The sequence below is a fragment of the Megascapheus bottae genome, chromosome 12, assembly GCF_031878675.1.
Source record: "Megascapheus bottae isolate mThoBot1 chromosome 12, mThoBot2.hap1, whole genome shotgun sequence".
NCBI lineage: Eukaryota > Metazoa > Chordata > Mammalia > Rodentia > Geomyidae > Megascapheus > Megascapheus bottae.
Genome location: NC_143520.1, coordinates 10,290,197 through 10,317,382, shown reverse-complemented (window position 1 = coordinate 10,317,382; position 27,186 = coordinate 10,290,197). Strand labels below are relative to the sequence as shown.

General features: G+C 42.8%; 1 protein-coding gene across 2 annotated transcripts in view; it reads left to right on the top strand.

The window, feature by feature from the left end:
* The window catches only part of Rapgef4 (Rap guanine nucleotide exchange factor 4), a 303,371-nt gene that overhangs the window by 207,343 nt on the left and 68,842 nt on the right, over nt 1–27,186 (top strand). For both annotated transcript variants that reach the window (XM_090342624.1, XM_090342623.1), the window contains 7 exons: nt 1,144–1,265; nt 3,143–3,326; nt 19,941–20,025; nt 21,502–21,562; nt 23,905–23,981; nt 24,387–24,533; nt 26,405–26,520. In XM_090342624.1, coding sequence (XP_090198750.1) covers nt 1,144–1,265; nt 3,143–3,326; nt 19,941–20,025; nt 21,502–21,562; nt 23,905–23,981; nt 24,387–24,533; nt 26,405–26,520 — 792 coding nt within the window. The remainder of the gene's footprint in view (nt 1–1,143; nt 1,266–3,142; nt 3,327–19,940; nt 20,026–21,501; nt 21,563–23,904; nt 23,982–24,386; nt 24,534–26,404; nt 26,521–27,186) is intronic.

The window sequence follows — 27,186 nt, the reverse complement described above, 5'->3', positions numbered from 1 at the left end:
ATGGGCATCGCCTGGAATAAGGAAAATCCTGGGAATGTAAAGCCCTCTCAGTGGTTCTGGGACAGGGAACCCCTAGAACTGGTGGGTTTTAATAGAATATTATAGATAATAGAATATTACAACTGGAGAAGACTCGGAGGCCGTCTTCTGATCCTCTTGTCTTCGACAGATGAGGAACCGAAACAGAGTTGGCCAAAGTCACATAGCTATTAAGTAGCAGATCCTGTGCTGTATTCCTTTATTTTCTCCTGAGTTAAGATTGTTTCTAAAGTAGCCTGGCACAAGGAATCTTTTTCCATCCACACTAGATTCACACTACATTCTCAGCTCATGCCCAAAGGGGGTTGCTACCCTAGTGACTCAGTGCCAGCTGCAGACAGGCAACTGCTATGTGTTCCTGCCCTGTTCCACTGCCCCTTGAGATTCTTTCCTGATACAACTTATTATAATTATATTTATACGCCTGTTGGAAATGTCTCAGGATACTAGGGTGTTATATAGAAAAAGCACACCAACTCAAAAGGAACTTGGCAAGTTAAAGTTCACTTCTGCAGAAAGGCAAGCTACTAACAGGAGGCCAAGAGAGCAAGCACTCTAGGCAGGTCGTCCATCCAGGTTTTATCCTAACACATTACTGCTTTTTGTTCTGATTGGCCAGAGCTTAGGTTCACAATGTTGCGTGACTGGTTAGTTTGAAAGGAGTTAAAACTTTAACCGAGCAATCAACCAAAATCAGGAGGCCTGGCTAACGTAGAAATTTGTCAGAAAAACAACTCTTACTCAGCTTGTGCTCTACCAGTTGAGCCATGCCTCCAGCCCTTAAAAAATAATTCTTATAACAGGCTTACCTAAAATATAGCTTCATGTAAGACGGAGGCTACCCTTAAAGTGACAGTGCTTATGTCAAGCAGCCACTTTGACAGAAAAGATGTTACAAGTACTTGGTTTGAACATTTTCTCTTGGGCTGATAATTTTCTTGGTCTGTATCCCAGTTGAGAGCCTGAGGCTACATGTTGGGGTGCTTTGTTTGATGTAAGACTTATTATGGTAAAAGACCCACTCGCTCTGTGCTTTGGGAGGTTTCCAACTTCATCTCTCCGCAAAAGGTTGTTTCCCTATGCCATGTGACCTGTCTCCTTTAGACAATGCTGCGTGGGCACTGAGCTGGTGGACTGGATCATGCAGCAGACTCCCTGTGTTCACTCCCGGACTCAAGCTGTTGGCATGTGGCAAGTCCTATTAGAAGATGGTGTCCTCAATCACGGTAAGATGAGCCACAGGGCCTGGAAACCCTTGGGAAATGCTAAGTGCATTTCCCTGGGTGAACTGCTGCTGAGCTCCCACATGGGCAAGAAAGAAGCCCAGTCCCCTTAGGGACCTCCGAGCTACTACCTTCATTTAGCAGTGCCAATGCACCAAGTGCAAGCTGTTGATCGGCGTGTTCCATCGTTGTACCTTCCTAACTTCCGAGAATGAAGGGAAGGAAAATGAAATTGCAACCCGAGTGCATCAGTTCCAATTATGTTTATTAGTTTGCATTCACGGTTCATTGATAGTGTGATTATACTGTGAGGATGGCATCACAATCCTGATGCAGGGACAGAATGAAGAGCAATGAAATGTGTGCTGGGCTGATGACATGAAAATAAGTAATGAATTCAGAAGCTGCCTTTTTACTGGGCTGCTGTCTGGGAGAGTCAATTTGTATACCCACAGGATGACCGTATTTAAAATCAGGAACGAGCTCTGCAATTGCTGGCCCTGCTAACTGCAGTGGCTCCCGTTGCATGAGTGAATAGCTATTCAGGACTAGGGTACAACAGAGGCTGAACTGTTCATGCCATTGGTTTAAGACCATTTCTCCAAACACACAAAACAGTCAACTCATCCATTTCATTTGCCAACACCTGGGAAACCTAATACCGGTTTTTGTTTTGTTTTGTTTTGTTTTACCAGTTTCATTGAATGTGCTTACGAATCACTGGGGACTCTTGTTAAAATGCAGGTTCTGAGTTAGCAAGTCTGGGATGAATCCCAAGCAGCTCTTTTTACAACAAGCCAGTGTTGCCGCTGTTCCTGTGTCAAGGGTTCCTCAGAGCAGCAAGGGGATCGAGCTTCTTTTTCTCTTGCGAGTGTTGACGCTGTATCCTAAACCCAGGCCATTGTGGGGATTTTGTTTGCGTGTATTCATTTTGCGTCAGTACTGAAGTTTGAACTCAGAGCCTCGGTGCTGTCCCTCAGCATTGTTTGCTCAAGGCTGGTATTCCACCACTTGAGCCACACCTCTGCTTTTGACTTTTGGTGGTTCATTGGAGATAAGAGTGTCAGACTTTCCTGCTAAGGCTATCTTTGAACATCTTTTCCTCAGATCTCAGCCTCTTGAGTAGCTAGGATTACAGGTGTGAGCCACTGGCATACATTCTGCTCATTCTGCAGAGATCTATGTATTGTGATTCATAGCAGTAAGAGGAGGGCTGGGATTTAGTTCTGGGGTATAGTGTTTTCTTTGCTTGAGCAAAGCCTTCAGTTCGATCCCCAGCACTGAAAAATAAGAAAGAAGAAAAATAATAATAAAAGCTTAGAAATCAGAGCTGCAAGAAAATGATCACAATATACCTATAGGTACGTATGATCTAGACACTTGGTCTGTTGGGCTATGTTCAAACAATCCATTGATTGATTTTTTTTCCTCCAAGATTTTCTTTTAATTTCTCAAAGTTCAGATAGCAATATGTATTCATTGGTATGCACTGAAATTTGGCTTTTCTTCTAAAGCCATACTTTCAAAGGCCATTCTGCATCATGATTTGGCACTTGGTTATTTTCCTGTTTAGAATACATGCCCTGAATCCTAGGGCATGTCATCGAGACAATTTTTATGGGTTGAAGTGCTCATCGCAAGAGCTGGCAGGTTCTGAGCAGGAGTCACAGGGCGGTGGGGAGACAGGGTGGGTCAGCAGGGCTGCGCCTGTGTGACTGAAGCCAGAAGGACATGGCTTGCAGCCGTTCTGCCCTGTGCTACCTCCTCTGCTTGGCAGTCACTCGGCTGTCCAGGCTTATGCCACCATTTGCTTCTGGTAAAGAGAGCTGAGGGGCAGAGCTCTGCACCCCAGCTGACACTGGCCTGCATGTTTCCCCTAGTGGACCAGGAGCACCATTTCCAAGACAAATACTTGTTCTATCGGTTTCTGGATGACGAGCATGAGGATGCCCCTTTGCCTACTGAGGAGGAGAAGAAGGAGTGTGATGAGGAGCTGCAGGACACCATGCTACTGCTGTCACAGCTGGGGCCCGACGCCCATATGAGGATGATCCTGCGCAAACCGTGAGTGAGGGCTCAGGGCTCAGCCAGCCCCGGGGCCAGTGTGTCTCAGGCACACCTGGGCTGGGGGGCATGGCCGATGGCGGCATCCTGGTCTTGGCCTGGGGTGAGAGACCCTGAAGGACTGATTCAGCAGTGTTCTCTCTGTCTTCTTTTTCTTTTGGAGCCATAATGACTCAAGCCAATCACAGCAATTGGCTTGGGACAAATTGAGCCCATGAGCCCACGTTTTTTTTTTTTTTTTGCCAGTGCCCATGTTTGAACTCCAGGCCCTACTCTTGTTTGAATGGTGTTCAGGCATGGCTTTTTGCTGGTTATTTTAGAGATGAGGTCTTGCAGACGTTTCTGTCTGGGCTGGCTTGGAACCACAATTCTGTGGGTCTCCACCTTCTGGCTTGGTATGATTATAAGTGTGAGCTACTGGTACCTGGTTTCTGAACATCCAGATTAAATGACCTTTGACCAATAGTAAATAGAAACTTGTCTGTTTCTTTTTTAGACTGCAGTAGCTCTTTTCTTCTTAGTGCCAGAGGTCAGAGGTCACAAGAACTATAGTCCCTACACTGGGAATTGCACTCATTTATCCATCCAGCATATTCTTTACCCTATTGTGTATTACATTAACCTATTTTCCTTCCTTCCTTTCTTCCTTCCTTCCTTCCTTTCTTCCTTTCCTCCTCCTCCTCCGCCTCCTGCTTCTCCTCTTCCTCTTTCTCCTCCTCCTCTTTCTTATTTTTGCAGTCCTGGGACTTGAACTCAGGGCCTGGATACTGTCCTTGGACACAGTTTTGCTCAAGGCTGGCACTCTACCAACTTGAGCCACAGTGCCACTTCCAGTTTTTTCTGTGTATGTGGTACCAAGGAATCAAACCTAGGACTTTGTGTATGTCAGGCAAGCATTTTACCACTAGGCTATGTACCCGGCCCCAAAGTGAATTTACTATTTTTTTTCCAGTCCTATGGCTTGAACGCAGGGCCTAAGCACTGTCCTTGGGCTTTCTTAAGGCTACCTACCACTTGGGCCACAGTGCCACTTTTGGGTTTTTCTATGTATGTGGAATCAAACCTGGGTCTTTTTGCATACTAGGCAAGCACTCCACCACTAGGCCAAACTCCTAGCCCCTCTTTCTTTGTTTTTATTGGAAGAAGTAGAGTTTGAACTCAAGGCCCCACACTTGCTAGACAAACACTATATCATTTGAGCCATGCCTACAACCCTTTCTTTTTGCTTTATTTTATAGAGTCTCATGCTCTTTGCTTCAATCACATTGAGCCTCAGACTGCAATCCTCCTACCCACACCAGAACTGGGATCTCAGGTGTAAATCACCATAGCTGGCCTTGCTCTGCCTTATGAGAATACACTGTCCCCTTAACCCTTTCAAGGCCTCCATTCAGCTAGGGAAGCAGCTGGTCCTACTATCTAAGCTGGCAGCCACTTTGCCTGCAGTAGCCACCTGGCCTGCACCTTGCTGAAGTTAGAGGCCTTGAAATGTTCAATGGAACAATTCTGACAAGACATCCTGAGCCCCTGTTGGATGCCGGCATTCTGCTAAAACTGTGTAGCATCCATGTATAGTACATAAACTACAGTAATGAACTACGGAGACACATTGCACTAAGAGATGGTTTGGCACTTGGTTTCATAACCACATGCAGGCTTATGTTTTTCTGCTGGAAACGAAATCATCCTCCACCCTGAAATCAGTGCTAGCCAGCTGTGGATGTCAGCTCTGAGTCACTGGCTTGGCCTGCCTGTGTGTTATCAGCTCTGGACAAGAGCATGAGATTTTACATGTCTGCTGCGTACTTCCCAAAAGAGTTGTTCCTCAGATGGACTGTCCCCCATCTCCCATACACACAACTCAAAAGCCTCTCCAGGTTCAGCTTTATTTCTGGTCCCCAGGATTCTGTCCCTTTCACTTGCCCATCAGCAGTACTACAGAGGCTTTTCAGCACATTCCATTTTTGTCACACCATGTCCCTTTTGACAAAACTTTCTCTTGGGTCTTAATCTCTCACACAGTGTGTTTCAAAGGCATTCCCTCAGCCCATTTGGTACCATCATCCTTCACTCTAGAACCATGGCTTTTAGCTCTTTAGGCCTCAAAACCCTTTCTTCAAACAAAAAAAATTTAACATTAAGTTTTAAGTTATCAAACAGAAAAGCCAAAGCCCTGCTGACCTAAGCAGGAGTAGGGTCCATGAAACCTGCCCAGCCAATTTCTGCTCTCTCAGCCTGCAGGATCATAGGAATAGGTGGCCGAGGGCACACAAGGAATCCCTAGAGCTTGAAGGACGCTAGTGAATAATGCCATTGTAAACCATGCTTCCTTTCCATAGCCTGCCTCCCTTTCTTGTCCAATAACTATCATATGGGCTCCATTTCCTTGTTGTCACCTCCATTCAAGCCACTGTCATACAGTCCCTCCGAATCAGGGATGAGGCAGCCTTCCAAGGGACACTTGGCAATGTGTGGACATGTTTCAGTTGTCAGAATCCATGAGTGACCCACTGCTGGCATTCATTGGGTAGAGGTTAGGACCGAGGATGCTATAGACATGGCATTGCTCATGCCATACTTGACATGACAGATAACACCTAGCCCATCACAGTGCTTCTTGTTCTCAGAGTGACTTGAGCTCCTGCTCAAATACTTCTTGTTTCCATAATTCCCTGGGTACTCACTCAAACAATGGAGTAAAACAGGAGGCACATGCACAAGCAATGAAACAATCAGCTCAAAGCCCAGAAGAAGAGATACCAGAGGAGACCTTAGCCATAAAAACCCAACATTCAAGAGGACTTCATTGGACTTTTCTTTGGGACTCGTTCTCCAGATGGAGCATCTTGTTACTTTCCTTTCCTGCCCTTCTTTCACTTTCAAGTACTTTGTTCACTTCAAATTAAAATTAAAAAAAAAAATAGGCAGGTATCAGTGGCTCTTGTCTGTAATCCTAGCTTCTCAGGAAGCTGAGATCTGAGGATAGCTGTTCAAAGCCAGCCTGAGCAGGAAAGTCCATGAGACTCTTATCTCCAGTGAGCACAAAAGCTCAGGGACAATGACCAGGCCCTGAGTTCAAGCCCCAGAATGGCACATGCACGCAAAGCCAACCCTAAAGCAATACTCTTACTGAGAAACATTGCTTCTTGAAGGCCAATGTGGATTTCATTTTACTCATCTCCTAATCACCCAACACTTGCTGATCACCTGCTTTGTTCTCCATACTATGGTAGGAGCTAAGCTATTAAAGTAAGCAGAGAACCAGAAGGGCTCCTCCCTTCTATAGCTTTCTATTGCTCTGTATGGCACAGGTGATAGAGCTTGAAACTTGCAAGCAATCATTAATCACAGCTGGGTTACCAGCCTGCTGTTAACATAACTTGCTGTGGAGAGGAGTTAACATGCTGTGAAATGGCAAGGCCAGATCCCTGGCTCTGCATAGCAAGGAAGCCATCAATAAACCTTCACTGAGTGAGTCCATGGGCTCAGCTAATGGGCCCAGCTAATGGTCCCTCGGCCTTTAGTCACTTGGGTGGGTAGGATGAGAAATGCTACTCAATTCACTAATATTTTTGAACATCTCCCAAGTTGATTTTTTTTAACCTGGACAACAGCAGCCCAAGAATGTAATCCTAGCTACTTAGGGGTCTAAGACCTGAAATCAATACTGGGTAGGAATGTCTGTGAGAACCTTATCTCAAAATTAAACAGAGGTGGAGCTTTGGTTCAAGTCGGAAAGTGTCAGTCTTGAGCAAAAGAGTTGAGGCCCAAGTTCAAACCCCAACATTGGCACAAAAATCAAACGTAATTTTTCATCACTGAGGAGTTTGTAATTCAATGGAAGATACATACAGATGGATTATTGATTATTTGCTATATACTATGAATACTTTTGATACTGTAACAGACTTCAGAGCTGGGTTTCACAAGTCAACCTTAAGTATGAGAGCTTTGGAGTTGGGATATGATAGCCCACTGGTGGAGTGATTACTGTTGTGTCTCCTTCCGTATTCAATCCCAGTCCCCGAAAAGCAAACGAGACATGAAGGTGGGGGGCTCAGGTGTCTTTTTCCTTTTTCCTTAATTTTTTCTCTATGTAACATTGAATTGCATGAAACCTGACAGTCCAAAGATTCTTTTAAAGGAAAAAAAATACTACACTGTCATGCTTAATTCTTCTAGTACAGGTTTTATTGGTATTTCAAGGTCCATCATTAGGGAATTTTCTGTCATCTTTCCAGGTTTTGGGGGTTTTTTTTTGGCAAATACTAGACTTAGGCTGCAAGTCTTTGGCACTTTGGGACAGATGTTCAGATTCCACACAAACCCTTTCTGGATTTTCTAATCTTTGCTATTTACAGTTGCTACTTTATTTTGTTTAACTGGGAAAGAAAATAAGATTAGATGCTCAAGAATTATTAATATCACTGTTGTCCTTAGTAAGATCCACTGAGCACTTTGCCCTTGGAAATTGAGAGTCTGCTCCTAGGTCACGGAAATGTGGATTATCTTTACTCTGCAGACTGCCAAATCACTCAGAAATATGGAGGCAAAAGATGCACTGGCTTTGTGTCCACTGGGGCAAAGCCCCTCAGTTTTGAACTCCGCACAGCTGCATTCTATAATAGTCACCACTGCCAGAGAGGTTGCAGAACTCTTATAATTACTGGGAAAGAAATAACACAATATTCTTTGATGAGAAGATTACTTTGAGAATTTGATTGTATAATGAAGATGTTGCTTTGAAAGGTACTTCCTATTGTTCTGAATCTGAGACTAGCTAGCCAAAAAAAAAAAGTGTCACTTGTTTTGACAGGCTACTTAGAAAAATTCTCTGTTTATTACATTAACTGCAGCATTTTAACTGTCAAACTATGAAAGAATGTTCTCCAGTTTAAAAAACAGAATAGAGCTTTAGGGGAATTTTTTGGCACACTTTTGTTGCTATTGGTATTGAAAAAAAAACATACATGCTGCATGTGAAATTAGCTTTTCATGTAGTGGCAGTCAGAGACTCACAATACACATTCTGGCTTTGCAGGTGCAGACCTGATGGCATTTTGGGGCAAATGGCACAAGAACCAGTGACAGTTTGATGGTGCTGTTATTGTGGTTCTGAGACAAGGCCATCAGACACAAAATGATCTCTGGGAACTTATTGTTTTGATTTTGATCTGTTTATAATTCTAAAAACAAGAGGTTACCCTACAGCAAATAGACACAATAGAGACCCTTATCAGCAGAAATAATGTAACATTAAGCACGTTCTCTGCATAGGATACCCTGAGCAAAAAAAAAAAGTGTAGAGTGACCAGGTAGATAAAGTATTGTGAACTTGAGGATGCCAAGAGAGTTCAAGGAGTGAGGATGCTCTTACCACACAGGCCTTCCAAGTAAAGTGATATATAAGAGACTCGTCTGGGGTGCAGGAGGGAGATGAAGCAGATGATACTTCCCAGTCTAATTCTACGTTTGCAGTTCCAGCATGCCCTAATTTAGAAGCCAAAGTATTCAGGAAGAAAGAAGCTTATGGAACCTGAGAAGAGGAAAAGAAATAGCACAGAATTACACTATAATACCATAAAAGAATTATTGTCAAGGTCTAGAGTCTTCCACAGGGCTTTGAAACAGACACTAGAGTTCACCTAACTCATGTGCTCAAATAATATTTTCCTGACATATACTTTGAAGCATAAGGCTAAAAGAAAATAGAATGAATAAAGTAACATGAGCAGATACCGTCGGGGAGGATAAGGGGCTAGCCATTCCTGCAGGGATAAGGCAGGACATACCCTTCTGCCCTCCTCTTTTCCCCCCACCCCCTCCCCCACCACTGTTTCATGTGCTTTTCTTCTGCTCTTGGGGCCCTGAAAGAGACTTGTGTTCTCTCTGAATTAGTAGAACTTGTTTCAACAAGACCTTTATTTGTCCCCACTGGTTGAAGTTCTGATAATTGTCTGGAGGCTGGGGGTTGGTTTTCCCCAGGGGATTTCAGGATCTGCAGGCCTAAAATAATTGATGCTGAGGATGCTGATTTCTGGTGCCCAGAGCTTAGTCACAGGTAAGCAGATGACTCTCAGTGCGGGTCAAAAAGGGAGAGCCTGAGAGAAAGAACCTAAGGTTACAAAGGAAGAGAGTCCTTTTCTTCCCCAAATGTTTTTACTGCAAAGACTGCCATGCCCTCACTGAAAGCTTGTAGAATGTTCCTGAGCAAGCTGTACGGTGAAGTGAATTGTTCCTTGTGTTTGGAATTGCAATTTCCCTCTAAAAACAGTTTACCCTGTTTGTCTCGTGCCTGTGTACCCCTGAATGCAACCACTGGATTGCTGCCATCAGGAATCAGACTTAGGATAGATATGGCTGCCTACTTACAGTTTAGAGTTTAAGATTACCTCAAGTTTTTCATGACTTTTGTGGGGCTTGAACTCAGAGCCCGGGTACTGTTCCTGAGCTTCTTTCACTTAAGGCTAGCATTCTACCACTCCAGCCACAGCTCCACTTCTGGCAGTTTTAGTAATTTATTGGAGCTAAAAATCTCATGAGCTTCTTTCTTTCTTGCAGTCTTTCTTTTCTTTGTGTTTTGTTTGTCCATATTTCTTTGGGAGAGTAAGGGGAGGCACAGGAAGGACCAAGAGTGAACAAATGCAGTAGTGGTACTCACTGGACTCTGTGTTGAAAATGAACTGTACAACTTGTGGGTGGGATGGGAGAGAGGGAGGAAAAGGGGGACACTCTCCAAAATGAAATGTACTCTGCCTGGCTTAGGTAACTGTAGTCCTTTTGTTTAATAGACATTGTTTTAATTAAAAGAGAAAAGAGGGCCGGGAGCATGGCCTAGTGGTACAGTGCTTGCCTAGCCTGCATGAAGCCTTGGGTTCGATTCCTTGGTATTACATACACAGAAAAAGCTGAAAGTGGTGCTGTGGCTCAAGTGGTAAAGCATTAGCCTTGAGAAGCTCAAGGACAGTGCCCAGGCCCTGAGTTCAAGCCCAGGACTGGCAAAGAAAGAAAGAAAGAAAGAAGGAAGGAAGGAAGAAAGAAAGGGAAAGAAAGAAAAGAAAAGGTAGACATCGGTAGCTCATGCCTATAATCCTAGCTATTCAGGAGGCTGAGATCTGAGAATTGTGGTTAGAAACCAGCCTGGGCCAAAAAGAGAGAGACTCTTGTCTCTAATTAACCCCTCAAAAACTGGTAGTGAAGAATTGGCATAAAGTTTTAGGGCACTAGCCTTGAGCAAAGGAACTCAGGGGCAGTGTCTCTAGCCCTAAGTTCTAACCTCACAACCCCCCACCCCCAGGCTTAGTCTCCTGAAGATTAAAGACATGTACCACTGGTACCCCAATTCTTATTTTTAAAGTCAGTTTGTTCAAATTGGCTTCCAATTTGTTGTTAAAGTCAATTTGTTAACATTTGGAACTCCTAGGAGGAGTTACAGAAGACTAAATAATACTTCCAGTCACCTCTTCCAAAGATATAATTACTGTTAATATTTTGGTGCCTAGTCTTATGGTAATTTTTCAGTTCTTAACTTCTAGTACTTAATAACATGCCATTCTTTCATGACTTGAAGCCAACTTGTATAGAAACCTCTGTGAGTCTTTCTCCAGAAAATAACCAGAAAAATGCTAGATCGGAGGCATGACTTAAGTATTAAAGTATCAGCTGAGTAAGCATTAGGCCTTGCTTCCAAATTCCAGCTCCCTTCCCCCCAGTGACATTCTCTCTTAATTTTTTAAAAAATTCTTTAATGCTTGGATTTTTTAAGCAAAGGAAGATACATTTATTCCATGATCAGTACAGGTGCCTATTCACTGTATCAAAAAGAGGTGCAGAATTTCCTGTCTTCTGAATGCTCCTTCATGTATCCATTTTGCAATGGTTGGATATTTAGATTGAGTCTCAAACCTTTTCTTAGAGGAACAACAAAGAATATTATTTTATTGCTTTTTTCAGAACAAACAAAGAGAGGTTAGACTGGCAGGAGCACAGGGCTGGGAGTGGTACCAGAAAGGTGTGAGCAAACTTCCTGCAGAGTGATGAACTGAGGGCATCCGGACCAGGAGCATTAGCAGATGAGGCTGCAGAGTTAGGTCACAGAGAAATTAAAGGAAATCTGCCATGCCCTCTGTGTGCCTTACCTGGCATTTATAGTCATTGAGGGCACCCTTAAGTTTTAAAGGGAAGTGTGACACAATCATATTTGTAATAGGTCAATTTCACTGCTAACCATGTAGACTGGATTAGAGGAGCTAAGACTAAAGACCCACCAGATACTTTATGATATTAAAATCAGTCACATTTTGAGAAGTCAGTGACAACATTTGAGGTATATGCATTTGATCCAAGAGCATGCTAAATAAATTGAAAGCAAGATTGAGTACAGACTCAGGATTCTGTTCTTAGTTTACCATTCACATTCTCCAGGGTCTAAATCCCTTAAGCTATAACAAATAAATTTAATAATACTTGTTTATCCTCTCCCTACTTTCCACAAGGACTGTAAATAGAAATACAAATGCAATTGTATTTAATCATAGTCAACATTTATTAAGTGCAGGGGTACTAAGCAGTGGACTAGATAATGATTTAATTCACATCTTTCAGAAAACTATGAGATTGTTAAGTCACATACTTCCCACTTTAAAGATTAAGAAACAGAGGCCTTAGGAAACAGATCCTTAGCTCTCTTGCTCAAGGCTGGCACTCTATCTCTTGAAGCACAACTCTGCTTCCCAGTGTTCTTCCTGTGCTGTGTTTCCCTCAACTGTGGTCCTAACAGGAAGTCAGAATGGCCTCATGTTCTGTGAATTAATGAGGAAAGATGTCCCGGGAATCTGGTTTCAGGTGCTTGTGGCTCATGTCTGTAATCCTAGCTACTCAGGAGGCTGAGATCTGAGGATTGCCATTCGGAGCCAGCCTGAGCAGGAAAGTCCATGAGACTCTTATTTCCAAGGAACCACTCAGAAGTACTGTGGCTCAAGTGGCAGGACACAAGCCTTGAGCAGAAGAAGCTCAGGGAAAATACCTAGGCTCTAAGTTCAAGACCCAGGACCAGCCAGGGGCAGTGGCTCACGCCTGTAACTCTAGCTACTCAGGAGGCTGAGATCTGAGGATCAAGGTTCAAAGTTAGCCTGGGCACAAAAGAACCTGAGACTCTTATCTCCAATTAAACTCTAGAAAGTGGAAAGTGGGTTGGTGCAAGGGTAGGGCAGTAGCCTTGAGCTGAAGACAGGGACAGTGCCCAGGCCAAGTTCGAGCCCCATGACCCACGAAAAAAAAAAAAAAAGACCCAGGACCATGGGGGAAAATATCTATATCTCCCTATCTATCTATACCCTCTAGATCTGGGATAGATCTAGACATAAACAATTACCACACAGGGCTACCCATTGAGGAGGGGCACAGATATTCTTCTGCTTGTAGGTAGTGGCTTGTTGGAATAATGGAAACTAGTTTCCCCTAGGACAGTTGTATGTTTCTGGAGTCTGCAGTTGTTTTTTAAGCTTATCTTACTTCCTAAGTTCTACACTTTGCAGTGGAGTCCACGTAGCTACGTGGGACAATAGTTGTCCAAACTGACTCTACAGAACTGAAATTCTCACGATTAGTATTACCAGGTTAATATAGTATGCCAGGTTAAATTGAGATTTCAGATGAACAGTGAAATGTTCATTGTGTATGTTTGTGTGTGTTCATACATGTATGTGTTTTCATCATATATTTATTATATATTAGATGTAATCTATGAACTGCTTAATGTAATAGTTCCTTTGCTAAATTTGGCAAATGACAAGATAATTAACCAACTTCTCTTCACAGCACTTTAGATGACTTAAAAGTAACTCAGGAACCACTGAGCACCCATGACCTTGAGTTAGTCACTTTACTCTACACCAACCCTTAGCCAGAATCACAAACAAAACTTAGTAAACAAAGCGTGCATAGCACGATAGCATATCTATCACCTCTTTCAACCACTATATAACTCCCTGAACTAAGTAGAGCTAGTTTTGTTGCCTGCTGTGAACAGAAGAAGAAATTGAGCTGAGCAGATGCCAACTGTTTTTTCTCCTAGTTTTCTTTCTTTTGTTGACAGTATTCTTTCCTTTATAGGGCTGCCTAGCTTTGTCCAAGTCCTGTGAGGAGCACTTTCAGATCTCATAAACATTTACTAGGCCTTTATCCTTTATGGTAGTTCTAAATTCCCCAGAGGACCAAACAACCCCTCCCCCCACATACACAGGGTTTGTGTCATCTCATACACACGCGCGCGTGAACACACACACACACACACACAGTGTCATCTAATACACATATATTCCCTTTTCTAGGCTAAAGAGCCCCACAGGCAGAGCTGTGAGGGGCCTCCCTCCAGTGTTAGTCACCTCCTAGACTGCCCCTGACAGTCTTGGGAGGTTGAAGAAAAGAAAAATGCTTTATGATACAAGGAGATGCTAACTTTCCTTTAAAAGAACTGGGAGAGGCTAGATTTCTAAATGTTCTCTAAAGTGTTCGCAAATGCAGCTGGGTGCTAGTAGCTCATGGTTATAATTCCAGCTACTTGGGAGACTGAGATCTGAGGATTGCAGTTCAAAGCTATCCCAGGCAAGTAAATCTGAGATAGTCTTATTTCCAGTCAATCAGCAAAAAGCTGGAAGTAGAGGTATGGCTCAATTGGTAGAGCTCCAGCCTTGAGTCAGAAAGTCAAGTGAAAACATGAGGATCTGAGTTCATTCCGAATACTAGTGCAAAAGAAATGTTTGAAAATGATCCACATTTAAGAAAGCATTTACAAATACGAGAATCAGGTTGAGAGGTAATCTTCCATGAAAAATAAAGTATCCCAATGCATGCCAGTGTTCACTAAGTACTCAAGACACCGATGTCTGAGGATTTCAGCTAGAAGCTAACCCCAGCAAACAAATCTAAAAGGCTCATCACTATTTAACTAGCAAAAAGTCAGTAAAGGAAGTGGAAGCATAGTCCAAGTGGTAGAGTATCCTTGGTGAGTGAAAAAGCTGACCAAGAGCCTGAGGCCTAGCATCTGAAAGTAAATAAAACATTTTTTTTTAGATTTAAGCTTGAGCATGGCATACTCAGATATTTATCACCCTGGCCTCTGTGGGTATTTTCACTATACACCAGGGTCTACTAGGAGCTAGATCTATAGTAACCCAGTGATTTCCTTTCTCTCTTGCATACTTTATCCCTGGCCATGCCAATGTGTTGTGTTGTCGCTGGATGAATACCTCATTTTGTCCGAGTTCCTGTAACTGAGTAGCTCTGCCTCTGACCTTGATAAATTCCTTGATAAAACGGTATTTACCAGTAGCTTCCAATCTCACCTGAGCCCTCCCATCCTTTAATGTATAAACTGCTTCTCCATCTGTCCCCGTTTATTATCTTGTCTGTAAGTAGACATTGCTGCCAGAATGCATCTCCTGGGGAAACTAGGCCTTTCCCCAGCAGGGTCTGACAAATCCACATCAATGTGGCACCACGCCGATTTGTAAAGAAGCAGGGATGCCTAATACCTCTCCCCGTGACATCTGCAGAAGGACAAGTAAAGACCAGGTACATTCACAGGCTGCCACTCAGAGCAGCCAGAGTCCATTCACGTCACCAGCCTCTCAGCCTCCTCTTAGGACGATACATGGGAGCTATCTCCTCCTGCTCAGGCTGTGTTCCCTTTCCTCTTGAAAGCCAAACTGCCTTCAGTCCTTGGGACTTTTCATTACTATTGGAACAGAATGGGGGCTGATTTGAAGGGTCTCGTCCATATTCTCCTGTCACCACCCCCACCCTAAAGACCAAAGCCTGAAAAGTACTTAATGCCAGACTTTGCCACGAGAAGCCTACTTTTAAACGATGACTTTATTCAGTGCTTGCATCAGGGAATGCTCAGTGTTAGATATCCCCAGGTGCTCTTTGGGGTGTGGGGTACAGCCAAGGGAGCACCTGAGTGTGAAGAGTAGAGAGGAAAGACTCAGGCTTTCCTAAGACGTGAGATAGCACGGTGAGATGGCACAGGTCAGGCTGGCTGCTGCTTTTCCTGCTGTAAATGCAACAACACACATGGCAGTGAAAGGAGGTTGTGTTTTACGTCTCTTCTGTGGGCCACACTGACTTTTGTCCCATCTGGCTTCTTCCCTGAAATGTACAGCTGTCAGTCATGTTGATGTGTGGAGACCTCTGAGGGACAGGATTCTGACTCCAGCCAAACTTCTCATGAAGGTGTTTGTGGTGTCACAAATTCTATTTAGATTCTGTTTTTATTTATTTACATATTTCAAACAAGTCTCTTTGCAGCCCAGATTTCTCTCTCCTCACTCAAACAGGAGCAGGGAGTTCTGTGCTACTTGTGTATATTACCAAATGACAATGGCCTGGCCTGTGATTCTGTTGGGCACCTCAGACCCATGGTTGTTTTTGTGTTGCTCTTGTGGTTTTCTCTTCTTTTCCTGTCGTATTGAACATTTTTAAGACCCAGAAGCTAGCCCAGTTTTAGTTCCATTCTCTTTCAAAGAACCACCATGTTTTCTCCATCAGATCCCATGAGCCCTCAGAGGACTGGCTACTGATAAATGTGTATGGCTGCCCTGCGGATGTCTGTGCAGGTGCTGCATTTGAAAAATGTTGAGGTCCCCAAATGGCTTTAGCAAAGAAAATGGCTATCAGGGAACAACATGTGATAAGAGGGAAGACAGAAGAATATAGAAAAGTGAATCATTACCTAGTTTTAAAGAACCTTGTATATGCTAAGTGCTGGTGGCCCATGCCCGTGATCAATGTTACTACAGAGACAGATCTGAGAATAACAGTTCAAAGCCATTCCAGGCAACAAACTCTGTGAAACTCTCATCTCCATCAACCAGAAAAAAGCCAAAGTGGAGCCTTGGCTTCATCTAAACTCCAGTAGTACTGCTACTATACATATGATACTGTACTATACGATACTATATGTGAGTGTATGTATGAGAGAGAGACAGAGAGAGGGGGAGAAAGGGGAAAGAGGGAGAGGAGGATCTTTGCGTGTGTACAGGGAGCACTTCTACAGAGATGATCCATACCTTGAACAGAATATAATCACTTTAATACAGTGATCTTTATAGATTCTAGAGACAGTACTTTAAAAAAAATCCACAAACTGAACTCCAGAGGCTAAGATCTGAGGATTGCAATTCAAATCCAGCCTGGGAAGAAAGTCTGTGAGACATTTTATCTTCAATAAACTACCAAAACATGCACATACACGTACACACACACACACACACACACACACACACACACACACACACACACACACACACACACACCCCAGAAGTGGAACTGTAATTCAAATGGTAGAATGATAACCTTGAGTGCAAAAGTTTATGGATAATGCCCAAGCCCTGAGTTCAAGCCCCAGGACTAGCCCCCCCCCCCCAAAAAAAAACCACAAAAAATCTATGAGTTCAGCAATAAGGAGTTCATATTAATGTTATATAAATACTCCTAAGCAAAGATCTGCTCCCCAAATCTCAGCATGGAATCATTCTGTCAAGGTTTTGGAGCTGAAGTCTAAGTCTTCCTTTTCTCCGCTGAGTTTTCCTCTTCCATCCATCACAGCCTACCCCATGGAGGTGAGAAGGAAACTTGGTGACTGTTTTTCTTTTTCAACCACGCATCTGGGAGAGTCCTATGCTATTTGTGGTGGATGTCAAGTAGCAAGAACAGCAGGGCTGCTCCTTGTGCTGAAGCGCTATAATCCTATTATACCTGCCTGAGACATTCAGGTTAGCTGACTCTATGACAGTAGATGGACAGAGGTGACTCAATTGACTTGTAAATCCTCAAGGGTCCTAGTTTTCAAATCCCCATGACTAAGTCAAGTAGTAGATTAGGCCCCTTGTGAAAAAGGCCTGGCTCCTTCAGAGCCCCTGTGGCTACAGCTTTTCTCTCGTGTCTTTCTGGGTACCACCTTCTGAGTTCCACCACTAAGAGCTACGTTGGTGTGCAGTTGTGTCCTTCCGGGGTGATCCTTAGCAGGAGGTGAACTTGGCTGGCATAGCCCGGGTCAGGGATTTAGCATCTGTATTTGTGCAGTAAAGATTAGGAAATAGAGACTCTGTTGGTTCTGTAAGGGAAGGCAATGGTGGAATGTTGTTTGTGTCAAAGCTGTCCTTGTGAAGGTAATGTGCACTGTAGGCCGATATTTCTTCCTCTAGGTTACCCCTACCAAATCTGCCAGCTTCCCCATGTGAAATTATTTTGTCCAGTTTTCTACTTTAGAATATTTACAGTTAAGCTTTGATTATGCAGAGGACTAATCTAATAATTAACTAAGTACCAGATGTAAACTGTTGGGTCAAATATTATACTCTGTAAGTCTGATTCAGCCTCTAAACATGGGTTTGAATTTCAAATATTAATATTACTTTGCTGATTTTCTTTCTTTTTTTTTTGCCAGTCCTGGGCTTGAGCTCAGGGCCTGAGCACTGTCCTTGGACTTTCTCAAGGCTAGAGCTCTACCACTTGAGCCTCAGCACCACTTCCGACTTTTTCTATGTATGTGGTACCGAGGAATTGAACCCGGGTCTTTGTGCATGCTAGGCAAGCACTTTAACCACTAGGCCAAACTCCTGGCCTCTTTCTTTCATTTAAATATCTAGGAACCTTCCTACTCACTCGCTGCTTTCCTGGGTAGTTTCTGCTTTGCTCAGGGAGAAGCCATCCCCAGCCTGCAGATCAGACAAAGGCTTCATATGACATTTCAACTTGCTCTTCAAACTCCAAATCCAGTCCTCTGCTCAGCACACCATACCTTCCTTCGTTTATTTGGTCAACACTTTTTAAAATTACAATGTAGGGCCTGGAGTTTGGTCTAGTGGTAGGGTGCTTGCCTAGCATGCATGAAGGCCCAGGTTCGATTCCTTGGTACCACATAAATAGGAAAAAAAAAAAAAAAACAAACCTGGGCTTGATCTCAGGGCCTGAGCCCTGTCCTTGGACTTTCTCAAGGCTAGAGCTCTACCACTTGAGCCACAGCACCACTTCTGGCCTTTTCTATGTATGTGGTACCAAGGAATCAAACCCAGGTCTTCGTACATGTTAAGCAAGCACTCTACCACTAGGCCAAACTCCTGGCCCCAATAGGTACTAGTTTTATAATTTTATTTGAGATAGAGTCTCATTGTACAGTCTCAAACTCATGATACTCTTGCCTTAGTTTCCCAAATGATGGATCGTAAATATGAGAATAAGAAAGTTTACATAAACTAACATAGACAGGTGTGATCTATAGAACAGAGTTTGAGAAATGTTGGTCTCTTATCTCCATTTCTTCTTACTTACAATCACTATGTTTCCTTGATCTCCTCTCATACTCTTACCTCTTTAGGGCCAGAAAAGAAAACATTGAGTCTGTATGTATCCTATATTTTGAGTCCTCTGGGAAAAATATGTGTAGCCCAATGCCAGAAAAAAAGTAGCTTTTTGTTAGGCTAAGATACTTTATTGGTTCCCAAGGAATTTGGGTCCATAGTCAAGCTGATGAAGCCAGTTGTTCCTAGAGATGTTAAGAGGCAAATTTTTGGACTCTCCTAGCAGAATTTTACAATAGGACAAAACCTAGATACATAAGGCCGTATAGGATGAGGCTAAATGAAAGGACCTCTAGGATATAGAAACAAGAGCCATATAATGTGTGATTGTTGTCCTTAATGTACTATGTTATCTCTCATCTCTTTTGTTGTCCCTTGGTTATCTCATATTGTTATTGGATATACTGTATATATGTTTGTTTGAAATAGGATAGGGAAGGGGGGAAAACAAGATGAAGGGATGGAGTGTGGGGGGGAAATGGAGACAAAAACATGAGAAGGGGTATCAATGTTTATAAAGTCATGCACCATCTATCTGGCAAATATAATGTAACCCTTCTATTAATGGCAATATATATATATATATTTTTTTTTTTTTGCCAGTCCTGGGCTTGAGCTCAGGGCCTAGAGGTAGGGTGCTTGCCTAGAATGCATGAAGGCCCAGGTTCGATTCCTTGGTACCACATAAATTGAAAAAAAAAAAAAGCCTGGGCTTGATCTCAGGGCCTGAGCACTGTCCTTGGACTTTCTCAAGGCTAGAGCTCTACCACTTTAGCCTCAGCACCACTTCCGGCTTTTTTGTATGTATGTGGTACCAAGGAATCGAACCTGGGTCTTCGCGCATGCTAGGCAAGCACTTTAACCACTAGGCCAAACCCCCGGCCCCAATAAAATATATTTTAAAAGATTTTTAAAAGGAGGCAAGTTTTGTCGTTACTGGTATAGGTGATAATGAAAAATCATTTTTCAGAAGTTTCATCCACAAAGTGACAGATAAGCTAGCCAGTGTCCATGGGAAAGCCAAGGTGCAGTTCCCTCTGAGAAAGGAAAGGAAGGGGCTCTGTGCATGTCAGCTGGCTCCCAAGCCCCTCCATCAAGGAACACCATCCTTTCCAGTTCATTCATCACCTATCATTCACCGCCAGTATCTTCTTACTTAGAAGGATTCCCTGACTATGTTACTGAACCTGAGTCCATTACTGTTTTTGAAGCATTGGGGATGATTTTTCCTTTCTTCTTTTTTTCTTTATAGACCTGGCCAGAGGACTGTGGATGACCTAGAGATTATCTATGAAGAGCTCCTACACATCAAGGCCTTATCTCACCTTTCTACCACAGTAAGTTGCCTCTGCAGTGCCCGGGGGAGGACTTTAAGTTAGAATAGTGTTTAGTTAGGTCCCTAAGTTCTCATTTGTAGGCCCATTTGTCTTCTACTCCCAGCAACTGGAGGTGCTGGAAAGCTTTCTCCGCTGGCCACATGTGCTGCTTCCTACCAGGGTGTGGGTAGTCAGACCTAATTCTATCTTGAGGGCAGCTGCACACTTGTCACAGTCCTCAGCAGAAAAACCACTGTCCTCACATCCCTTCCACACCCTATACTGAGATGAAGACTTGTCCACTGACATAGACTGCCCTAGGTCAGCTTCTATCTAGTTCTGCCCTGTCATTCATGTCCTTTGAAGAATATGTGTAGTGTGGGGAGTTCTGACACACACGGGCCTGACAGTGGAGACTGCTCACTGTCTGCCAGGTCCCCAGCATGCTCCTGTTCTGACTGTTCTGTCCTGTTTCCAATGTTGAGGGATCTGAGAGAATTATGGGTGGTCTCCTCTTTTGCCTGAAATCCCAGGCATCTGGGAAGTTTGGGAGAGTCTCAAGTTACTTGCTTCTTAGGGAGCTAGAGTTATCATTCGAGACCGTAATCTTATCTCTTTTTAATCTGGAATTTTAATTGTCTAGAAATGTTTAGGATTTTATCTGTCTGGGAATATAGTCACTTAATTATTCAGCTCCAAGACACAGAATTTTGCTGTGATACATTATACAGAAGAGCTGCTAGTGGCAACAGGGTCATATGATGTTCCAGGTGCCCACCTCCAGTCAAGATGGCCGGTTCACACATGTGAAACCATGGTTTCACATATACGGCCGTATGCAGATATATGCAAACACATTGACTAAATGATGTTCTACACAGGGGATGATTGCAGTGGTGTAACTCCTTCAAAATTACAGTTTAACAGAATGAATTCCAGGAAACTGAAAGATGTGTTTCAGAAGGGGGGAGACTAAGGGGAAGGAGGGCAGACAAATAGAGGAAGGGTGAGTGAATGTAGTCATATATTCAACGTGCATATATGTATATGGAACCAGGTAACTTGAGCGGATGGGTGGGGCTGGGAGAGGGAGAGAATGATGAAAGGGACGACGTCGATCAAGATGCATTGTATTCATAAACTGATACATTGAATTGAAACCCCTTTGTGCAACTACTTAAAGATAATTTTAATTATATACACACATATATGTAAGTATATGCACATGTATATATGCATATATATCTGAAACTGTATTTTAAACAGTTTCTAAGCTGAGAATCTGATATGAATTAGCTATAAGCTGTTCTCTAAAATAGCTTTGAGAAGCTAATGGCAAATCTACCAAAAGTGATTCTAGATGAGACTGACAAGCTTGGGGGGGGGGTGGGGAGGGTTGATACTAGCAAGAGGACCGGTGATAGCATGCACCCACGCAGAGAACATATCTTTTCCCCACAAGCCCACCCTTTCCACATGCTTTCTTTTCCTTTGTAGGTGAAACGGGAGTTAGCAGGTGTTCTCATTTTCGAGTCTCATGCCAAAGGAGGAACTGTGTGTAAGTGAGCTCTAACAGGAGATTGTGCGGGCATGCCCTCTCCAGCACACACCATACCAGCCCGATGCAAATGCGCTCTTTTGGTCCCCAGTGTGACATGATAGGATGGTGTATAGCCCTTCCATTTTTCTGTTATCATTCCAGCACAGGTCAGTTAACCTGATAGATCAAATAGAACACTAGGTAGTTTTCTATCACCAGCATATGTAGAGTTGCTGACCTGTGTCTCGCTGCACTACTGCCTCAAAGCCATTTTAATAAGGCTAGATTTGGGCTGGGCACCCATGGCTCATACCAGTCAGCCTAGCTACTCAAGAAGCCAAGATCTAAAGATTTGAAGCTAGCTGGGGCAGGTAAGTCTGTGAGCAAGAGAGCTCAGAGACAGTGTCTAGGCCCTGAGTTCAAGTCCCATAACTGATTTAAAAAAAAAAAAAGAAACAGAAAAGTAAAGGAAACAGGTGGATTTGGGCAGAACCTTGGGTAGCACTTTCCCAAGTGACCTAACTTCAGTTTGTGGCTTCAGAAGAACTCATCTGCCTCATGAAAATGCCCCTTTCAATCATATTTGAGGCATTCTGTTTTATGTTCCCTCTCTCCTTTCCATAATGTGCTCTAAGCCTGTGAGATTTCTTTGACCCAAATATTTATACTATTATAAAATCCAGTATCTCTCCAGAATTCAAGTTGTGCTTCAGTTCTGTAGTCATATTTGGAAATAAGAAATTTAAATGTGACGTTAATAGATGTGCACAATATTATCTAAGTTGGCATTTCTCACTAGAGCTACAAACTCTTTATTGAACAACAGGGGTTGTGAATGAGCTAGGAAGGCCAGGACGTATTGTCTTGTCTAATCTCTCATGGAATCATAAGACAAATCACATGCTGAAGGTTCTCAGAAGTTCTTCATTAAAGAAAAAATCATCTCTATGCAAACTGATGTTTTTTCCAACTAGTAAAACAGGACACTTGGAAAATGGATACCAAGAGACACAATTTGGAAAAACCGATCTTTCTTTGGGCTGCCTGTGATAGTTAAATAAGCTAGAAAAAAGGCAAGATGAGTCTAAACAATGTCTCTCAAGCTGGGTGCTGGTAGGTCACAGGAGCTACACAGGAGGCCCAGATCTGATGAGCCAGGTTCACAGCCAGCCCACACAAGAAAGTTCATGAAACTCTTATCTGCAATTAGCCATCGCAAAACTAGAAGTGGAGCTGTGACTCAAGTGGTAGGGTGCTAGCCTTAAGTAGAAAAGCTCAGGGACAGTGCCCACGCCCTTAGTGTAAGCCTCAGGACTGTCATACATACAAAACAAAATCTCACTTATTGTTACTTTTCAGTCACCCAAAGTACTGCTTCTGACATCAATACCTAGTTTACTGAGCTATTCCTTTACATTTTAAGGTTGACTTAATGTTTTTATTGTTATGCCCACTTATGACTTATAGTGTTGCTTTCATTCTTTTCATCCAAATGTACGAGTTGCTTTTATTGTTAAACATCATTTCATTTGAAAAACAGAAAATATTGCAAGTAGCATTTTAATCATTTTGTTGTTCTTGTTGTTGCGAGTGTGTGTCGTACCAGGGTTTAAACTCAGGGGTTGAGTGCTGTTATTTAGCATTTTCACTCTGAACTAGCACCTCACCTTTTAAGCCATAGCTCAACTTCTGGCTTTGGCTGGTTCACTGGCAATAAGTCTCACAAACTTTCCTTCCCTGGGTTTTGGACCCTAATCTTCAGACCTCAGCCTCTCGAGTAGCTAGGATTATAAGTATGAGCCACTGTTTCCTGGCTAACATTTTATCCTCTTATAAAACACCCCTATCGTGCCATTTACTTTCATATTTTCTAAATAATGAAGTTATAAAATTCTAGTTGTAGGCCTCTTTTTCTCTCACTTTTTTCCCTCTCCTAAGGGCAATTTCTACCTTGAATGTTGTAGTTATCATTCAACCAATGGCTTTCTGATGGGGTGATGATTTTTACTTTTTATTATTGGTCAGATTATTTTTATAACTGTGTTCTATAATATATTTTTGCTAAATGATGGGAGGACTTGGGAATTCCCTAAGAAATAGGTTGTTAGTGAGTGGATCTCTGATAAGGCCTATTCCCTGTTTTTGAGGGAATAGACTTGGTGTACCATCTCCCTCCCTTTCATGGATGTAGAAAGAGAAATAATATTCCACTTGAATAAGTTAGTATTTGCCAGTAAATTTTTCTTTATATTTTATGTACGGGTAATGCTGGCGACTTAAAAATGATGATTTGATAAGCTATAATTTATATTGATGTGCTTCTATTCTTGCGGTAAGTCTTTTCATCTTTTTATGTCTAGTGTTTAACCAGGGGGAAGAAGGTACCTCCTGGTACATTATTCTAAAAGGATCGGTGAATGTAGTCATTTACGGCAAGGTACGTATATATATATTTTTTTTTCTTTAGGAAACTTTAATATTCTCCATTTACTAGTGTGGCTTGCAGTATGAAGAATGAAATGTTACTAGATTCGCAATAACATCATTACTTGATGTAGAAAAGGTAGCATTGCATCTCTTCTCATAAATCTTCTCAATTACTATATTCAGAGTAGTAGTATACTTTTCTGGGCTCATCTTTTAGGTTATAATGCTGTCATTGAAGTTAGGCCACAGATTATATTACTTGGGGAAAGAAAAATTACACCTTGTATGTTAAGTCTAAAACCCTGTTTGGGCATCCCTCGGCAGGACCCATTTATCCACGCAGTGTTTTTCAGGGTAGTAGTCACACGTGGGCAGGCATTAGCTGCATTTCACCAGAGTGTGCTGCTCTCTCCAGGGCGTGGTCTGCACCCTGCATGAGGGGGATGACTTTGGCAAGCTAGCGCTAGTGAACGATGCTCCCAGAGCAGCCTCCATTGTCCTGAGAGAAGACAATTGCCATTTCTTAAGAGTCGACAAAGAAGATTTCAACCGGATCCTGAGGGTGAGTCTAACTAAAGCAAAGTGTGGCTCGGGAATATCTCATGTTCCCTTCTCAAAGGAGCGAGGATTCCCGTGGAGCCTTGGTGAAGCGGGGCTATTGCATGTGGGTTCAACACACTGGTGTGCCGTGGGAAGTCCAGATGCAACAGCATAAGGTGGATGCTGTGCTGGAACAAGTATCTCTGCCACACATCTGTGACTAGTCCATGAGAGGTGATGCACGGCAAGTGTCTGGGAAAATAACAGTCTAGGAAGTTTCGTGCTGGCTATCTGGGCATCTGTTTATGTGCCCTTCCTCTTCCCCTCTCTCTAGCACGGCAGCCACTCCCTGTGCCCTGTGTCGTTCTTGGCGGCTACCTTTTTCATCGATCCCTAAGTCTGAACCTTTCGTATATCTTCTCACAGTCTCTTGACCCTGACTGAGTGATCACCTGTTAATGAGAATTACCCTGATCTTGATTGCTCTAACCAAGCATTTTCAAGTGCTTCATCTCAAATAGTTCACACTAAGGGCATTTTTGCCCCCTGGCAAGGAGATGAATGTTTAAAGTGATGGGAGCTGTGCATGATACCTAAAGATGGCTCTGAAGAGGAGCTTGCTCTAAGTGTGATAAGGTATTTGTGGGAGTGCAAGGTATTTACAAGAACTTGTCTGGGTCTTCTTCCACATACATCCTATTGTTGTGTGCAGAATGATTGGGAGAGGCTCTAATTGTGGGTAATGACAACGTCCCTTCATCCTGCTCTCTCCAGTGGCCACTGTCCTTTTCACCTTAGATGGGGTTCCCCCAGGGGGCCCGTCTAAGATCGTCAGCCTGTCCCCTTTTCCTAGAGCAGCTCCTTTCGCCTCCTGCTGTATAGACTCTCTCCCCCCTCCTCGCTTTCTCCTCCCCCACAACTCCCTCTGCTGCAAACATTTTGGACAACATATGTGTTCCTAGGGATGTCTTCATACCAAGAGAATTAAATTCGAATTTATTCCATTAAATAGTAAAGAAAAAATATCACATGGGATTTAAGTTGGTTCTTACCTAATCATCGTTAAGATGGAAGCTAAATGTTGAGGAAGAAAACATTTAAAACCTTACTGAAAGGAGAGAATGAGGGAGCAGCTGACACTGTAGGAAAGGTAATGTACTCATGTAAATGTAATCCCTCTGTATATCACCTCTATATTAACAATGAAGTAAATTCTAAAACAAAAATAAATAAATAAAACCATACTGACATGGAGAGGTAAACTTTACAAACATTTTAAAGTTGACAGGATTTATTAGGACCATTTATTGTTGATGTAACTTATAAACTCATTCAAAATAACTGAAAGAAAGCTTCTAATGGGCTTCAAACTGATCTTTTCAAAGAGCAATCTTTTGGCTAGAGACAAGGGCGGTGCTGTTAGAGTACTGGGGTTTGAACCCAGAGCTTCATGCTTGTTTGGCAGGCACTCTACCATTTGAGCCATACCTCCAGCCCCAAGGTGCCACACCTACAGAAACCAGAAACACTCAGATGAAGAAAGGAAGTTTGTGGAAGCAGAATGCTGTTCAGCACATATTTTATGAGATATAAATCCCCTCTCCAGCATTACAAACAATCACCCAAAGATTTCTCAGAGCCCAGGCACGTCCCCCTATGCTGCTGTTTTTCATCTGGAATAAAATTAGAGTTGTTTTTTTTTTTTTAAAGGCATGTCTCCAGCTTCATCTGGTCCTCCTCTGACCACTCCAGCCCTTGACTTTGAAAATGACTTAATTTGTAGACGCAACAATTAGCATCACAAGCACCAAATGAGTTTCTGAAATGTTCAAAATTTTTTTCATTGTCTGAGTATAACGCAGCATCTGTATGTGGTATAATTTGTATTTGCAGGATGTGGAGGCGAATACAGTCAGACTTAAAGAACATGACCAAGATGTCTTGGTGCTGGAGAAGGTCCCAGCAGGGAACAGAGCTTCTAATCAAGGAAACTCACAGCCTCAGCAAAAGTATGTTTGCATCCAACATTGTAATTGCCAGACTGTGATTAACCTTTTCACACGACGTCGTGGTTTCTACAATAGCGTGTTCTCCTTTTTTTTTTTTTGTGGAAGATGGCAGAGTGTGACTTTTTTTTTCTTTCTCTTTCTCTATTGACTAATCACACCTCTTGTGGAGTATAATGTATCCATATCTGGCACTGCTTTGAGACTGGTGCTGCTTGGTAATCCTGGAGAGAATATTCTCTTACTCTCAAAACCTTTCTCTCTGCACCCTGTTCAAGCACAATAGCTGAGGAACAATGGATTGCCAGGCAGCTCAATGGATGCAGGCCTCTGGGGAATGACATTATCTGGTATTTGAATATCTTGTATAGGAATGCTCATAAAGTGTTTGCATCTTCTCAGAATGAGTATACTTGATGAAAACCCAGATTTCAAATATGAAAGTATCGAGTTTAGGCCATGTCTTTGACCTCTTTACTCATATTGCCAGTGTTGCAAAGGAATGTCCTTGACGCTCATTGCTCAGCCCTCCTGTTTAATGTGAATCTTTTCCAGTCTCTTTATGTTCCATTCTACCTTTGGCTACAACCTCCTTCCTGCATCAGATCTTTTCAACATTTTACCAGCATTGAAGTGGCAAGATAGGAGAATCAGAAATATGGTTTCAGG